The following is a 5671-nucleotide window of genomic DNA, read 5'->3' on the forward strand; positions in this document are numbered from 1 at the left end:
AAATACAGGAATACATATGTTGCAGTGTTTTCAGGGAGCTTTAGTGTGTGTGCTGTGGCTCAGCTGGAAAGCAGTTGACTCCTGACCGTAGGGTACCTGGTTCAACGACTGAACAATACGTATGTGTTGTTGTTTATAAAAGCCACAACTAAATTAGACAATGTAGTTAATAAATGTATTCTTTGATATGGTTTAGCCTTTCTCCAGCTACAACATGGTTACGTTTATGAATATTATTAAGGAATACAAATCCCTCTTTGCAATGTGTACCAGCCTCCTTAGGCTTTTCAATCACAATCATTAAACTGGAATAAATACAATATTGTTAAAATGAAAATATGATTTAATGTTCGTTGTTTAGAGTTATTCTAAGGCTTTACTCATTGGGAACTCGATATGAGATACAGCACACGGTCCAGATGTCCAATCTGCCTGTTTTACACACTTTGACCAACAGGGGGTTTGTGAAATGAAGCCCATGATGAAGCCTCATGAGATGAACCCTTTTGCGAACCAATTGGCTGGAAAGCTTCAAAGCTTCATCTCGCCATCACTAGTGAACATGCATCAGTATATACCGAAAGCACACCCAAACCACGGTCCAGTAGAGCCAAGCTACCCAAGAGGAGAGAGAGACTGACTGCTCAGGCACCCATACTTGTAGCTGAGCAGTCAACCCAAATCAGGTGTCAGCAATCTCTCCTGATTTGGGGAGTGGCTAACCAGGACCTGAGTCTAAGGCCGAGGGGCCGGCACACACATAAAGAAAGGGTTCACCCGGGGGAGTGAAAAGGAAGTGAGGACAGATTGAATCCTTCAAGCTGGAGTCAAATCAAGTCATTAGGAGTAGGAGTAGGAGGAGTCAGAGCCAGGTTCCCACACCTTTATATTTGCTGACGAGACAATAGGCAGCATTGACGCCAAGAACCCCTATAGAAGAAGAAGAAGAAGAAGAAGAATTGCTCTCTGAATACACACCAACAATCCAGGTTTTTGTGTGATAAGCTGTAATGGGGTTCAGAGAAGTGGTGTTATCAGGGTTTGTGCTTCTCCTCTCATTTGGATATGTTTGTGTTGCAACACAGAAATTGTCAAACACCAATGAGACTGTGAACCAAACGCCGCAAGAACCACAGACAGCAGATCATCAGTCAGACCTGATGGAGTATGTAGATCCAGAACGTTCTCCTGTCACACACCGGCTCAAGATCTACCAGCTCAGGAACTCTGCTGCCACCGAACCACCTCAGCCTCGTTCTCCAAACCAGCAGAGCCCTGGAGCCACTGAGCTGACCTCGGAGCAGCTGGAGCCAGAGGTCCCAGAGCCCGTTGAGGAGATTGTGAAGCTGCCGTTCCAAGGCCCCGATCTGAACCCAGGTTTCCAGCCACGGTCAAAGGTATGACATCATGCAGCCATGTTGATGTTTGGCACCATTTTAAGTTCAGTGTAATTGAAATGTGACCGATGTTCCAGGGGCGGGCGCTTTTGAAAAAGCAGAGGGTGCCTGTGCCGGCCAACAGCATCGCAGTGCGCTGTGGGGAAGGAGAGGTCACCGTAGAGGTCAAACGGAACTTCCTAGGTAATGTTGTTTTCAATCCACAGTCATTCAAAATGGCTTCTGCTCTGATGTCTAGCAAAAGAAAGGGTTTGAAACCCAAATTGGAAACTTTAATGGAACGGTGAAGATGGGACACTGTGCTGATTACTGCAAATGGCACAGACTATAGACTGTGGATCAATATTATGTTTCCTTTTATTTCTTCACTCCGAGAAGAAGCATTCTGAATGCTGACTCTCGGTGATACATTAAGAAACCTTTGTATTTGTCCTGTGGCTGAACCTCCCCTCGCTGTGAGTGTTATTGACTGCATGAGGAAAAGAAAATGGCCTCAGGTAATGGGGCCCTGATTTAAGCTGCACCTTTCCCCTCTTTGTTCCTAGGAAACGGTCAGTTGATCCGACCGAGTGATCTGACCTTAGGGGGCTGCGCCGCAGTAGACGCCGCCCACCACATCCTGCACTTCCAGTCGGAGTTACAGGACTGTGGCAGCACAGTGACGGTGTGTGTCTCTCTGATGGTGTCCAGCTTCTCATGGCTATCTGAAGTAACGGTAGTTTTTTCCCCCTCAGATTACCGAAGTCGCCCTCATCTACTCCTTTTATCTGCTGTACTCTCCAACACCTATTAGCAACACCTTGATATTGAAAACCAACCTTGCTGAGGTGGTAATTGAATGCCACTATCGGAGGTAAAGTCTCGTTATTTCCCCCCTTTGAAAGCACTTCATAGTCATAGTAATACATCAAGGTCTTATCATCCCTACTGTTTTTTCCTTGTAACTTTGGCCAGAAAATAGGTTTCAAATAGCATTTTGTTTTGTTTTAAAACCACACTTTTAATGTTTTGAATCAAATCAGATCAAGTTTTATTTATATTGCACATTTTTAAAACGATTTTTGGTCGAGCCAAAGTGCGGTACATGCAATACACTATTACTGCAATAGCAAAACACAAGACATCAAATTACAACAGTAAAAATCAGAATGTAGCTTAGCCCTTCAGAAACCATGTTATGGTCGTATCTTCCTGCCTACACGTTCTCCTCCCGTCTGTGGCCCACATCCTTCTGCCTCCCTCCGGTGAAATGCCCGTCCTTCCTGTAATTGTCCTCACAGGAGACATCGTGTGAGCAGCGCTGCCGTGAGGCCTACCTGGACGCTGTTCTCCGGCGCCATGTTAGCAGAACAGCAGCTGCACCTCTCCCTGAGTCTCATGACAGGTGGGCAACACGCTCGGGAAAAAAACAAAAAACCTTGAGCTGATGTTCTGCGAGTTAAAACTCAGATTCTCTACCCGGCGCTTTGGTTAATTTCCCCAGCGACGGGTGGAATTGCAATCACGTTAAGGCCTCGCAGACGTTGTTTAAGATGCTAAGCAGTGCCTTGAAAAACAGAATGGTGATGAGCTGAAATTAAAGCCTTGAAGGCGCAGTTGACCTCGAGGGGTCAGTTGCACAATAAAGTGATCAATAAAACAGCTGATTATGCTTTCTAATTAATGCTGCAACACATTGTCTGTTGTGAAAAGTTCGCCCGTTAGCTCATTGTATAATAAACTTGAACATTTTATCGGGGCCCTATCGTGCTAATTGTGGCTGCTGTAACCTGTGTGTTTCCTTGTATCAGCGCCACAGGTGGGTCCCATCACTGCTGATCACAAGGACACACACGGGGTACAGCAGCCACCACGGGGTTGTCACAAGGTTCATATTTGAATGTTGTGCCTCTACACCGACATGTTTCCATGATGTAATGTTCAAAAAGGTGTTCGTTATGCACAGAAACCTATTTGACACACTACAGGAAAGTCCCCAGAAATCGGGCCACTTTCAAACAAGTTTGCCTCCGTGTTTCTTCCAGGTTAAGGACGCTTCATCTGTAATGAATGTATTGCTATTTTAAAGTACTTTTCCCGTATTATGGTGCCTGTATCTGATTCCCTGCTGTTGCACTGACCCACTCGTCCCCATGGGCATCATTTAGCTTTCATATAATCCAAATTGATGGCCGAACATTACTCCTCCACTTATAGTTATTCCTTCCTCTGTATTGGATTAGAGGACTGGCAGACGCAGAGGCCTTCCAGCGTTCTCTTCCTGAGTGACATAATGCACATCGAGGCGGCGGTCCTCCAGGGTCACCACGTCCCTCTGAGGGTCTACGTGGACAGCTGCGTGGCCACCACGACCCCCGACCCCAACTCTCAGCCCAGCTACCCCTTCATCAGCAACCATGGGTAAACATTCATGAAGCAGTATTTGCCTAAAAGAGCCAGATTGAGGTTTATGTGCACGTCATGCGGTACCCATTGGGAGCGTTTACGGCCTGCCTGTGTTTATGAATATGAATCGAGCGCCTGTATTTTTCCATATAAGGTGTTTGAGCGATATTGAGACGGCAGGATCCACGTCTTACTTCATGCAGAGGAGCCAGGAGGATAAACTTCATTTCCAGCTGGAAGCCTTCCAGCTAGATCACAGCAATTCAGTAAGTATGCGAGATTCTTGAATCATAAAGTCATTTATTTAACAATTTTTCCTTCCATGCTTTTACAATCCGAGCGATCTGATCTTGATTTGACCATGCGAAGTGTTGCATTCACATTCCACGGTTGTCTCATGCGTGCTAAGTTGGCGCATAATGTACACATTAGTAAGTGTTGTTTGACAGCTATAATACCCTCCGTTGCCGTCGGTGCTTAGCTCAAATTCCTTCCTACTGAGGTGATGGCAGCTCCTTCAGGTAGTGTCAAACCGAGTGCCTTAATATACTGTAAGTTCATAAATAAGAGCCAGTATCAAATCAGAAAAGTGTATTGCTGTACAATCAGAGCTTTGCTTTAACGTACTCATTTATGCTTTAAAATGTCTAAAGATTAGTGGAACATTTTATAGATTTTAGGTTGTGTACTTCTATGATCAGAAATTATTTTTAAAATGATTAAAACCAAGAGAAATGTGTAATTTTAATCGAGGCAACGGCAGTTTTATTTGGTCACCTTTTCGTGCAAGTTTTGTTTTTCAGCAGCAGTTGCATCCATTTCTACTTCTTGAAAGATTTGATTTAAAGTGGAAATGCAGTCTGAATATAAATGTGTTCAAATGTCCTTAGCTCTACATCACATGTCGCATGAAGGCAACGAAAGTCTCCGTTCCCATCGACTCGCAGCACAAAGCCTGTTCCTACCTGACTGAAGCGGACAGGTTTGTTCACACAAAGAAAATATATGTGATTTTTATTTTTCCAACTTACCATGCCTCTGTAACGGCGTCTATTCTTGTCCCTGGACAGATGGATGGCATCAGGTGGAGACAATAAGGTGTGCGACTGCTGTGAGAGCGGCTGCAGCGAGGCGAGGTGGAAACGAAGCCTTGCAGCCGATACAGGTACGCTTTACAGAATCACTATGGGATGAATCCTGAACATCTCATACTGATACGTTTTGATAACATCTCCACTGCTGTCGAAATATGTTTCCGTACATTTATCAAAAAGATATCACAGAAAAGCTATTTGTGTGTCCTTCTGAATAGTTTTAAAGTATAGGAACATTTATTTTCTAGCGACAGGGACTGAAATATAATCAGCCACAGACCAGCAGAGGTTGCACCCATATTTAGACAAGCTAACTTACCCTCATTTGGCACCAGGCGTCTTTAGGGGATTGGTTTTGAGCTGATCCGTTTTAAATTGTTCAGGCGTATCATGAATGGTTGAATCAGCTGGCTAAATGCGCCATAAAGTGTTGATTTTTCATCCCCCTGTGCAGAGCTGGTGCAGTGGGAGGGGGGGGCGGCTCTGGGCCCCGTCCTGCTGCAGGAGAACATCCTGACCCAGAAGCAGACAGCGCTCCAAGTACACGAAGTGACTGGAGCAGGTACAACGACAACAAGAAAATGCATTTACTTACTTATTTTCTTTCTAGAAACTGATCTTATTTGTCTTCTACTCTCATTTTAAGCCTCCTATATGTCCCTGCTGTGTGGGGTGGGGGCCGCGCTGGCTGTGGTGCTGCTGCTCCTCATGGGTGCTATCATCTGCAGAAGACAAAACAAACCCTCTGGACACTTCGCTAGTACCTGATTAAGACATTAAAAATGTATAACAAAG

The 5671-nt window shown here is 44.9% G+C and overlaps 1 protein-coding gene across 1 annotated transcript; it reads left to right on the plus strand.

The window, feature by feature from the left end:
• The first annotated feature begins 807 nt into the window (after positions 1-807).
• LOC117459729 (zona pellucida sperm-binding protein 3-like) lies at positions 808-5671 on the plus strand. The gene is made up of 11 exons (XM_034100818.2): positions 808-1397; positions 1475-1580; positions 1943-2061; positions 2132-2250; positions 2678-2781; positions 3620-3797; positions 3937-4048; positions 4673-4764; positions 4853-4947; positions 5331-5438; positions 5523-5671. The coding sequence occupies exons 1-11, from the start codon at positions 1011-1013 to the stop codon at positions 5642-5644; spliced, it is 1542 nt and encodes a 513-aa protein (XP_033956709.1). The 5' UTR covers positions 808-1010; the 3' UTR covers positions 5645-5671.

The sequence above is a fragment of the Pseudochaenichthys georgianus genome, chromosome 2 (genome assembly GCF_902827115.2).
Source record: "Pseudochaenichthys georgianus chromosome 2, fPseGeo1.2, whole genome shotgun sequence".
NCBI classification, from domain to species: domain Eukaryota; kingdom Metazoa; phylum Chordata; class Actinopteri; order Perciformes; family Channichthyidae; genus Pseudochaenichthys; species Pseudochaenichthys georgianus.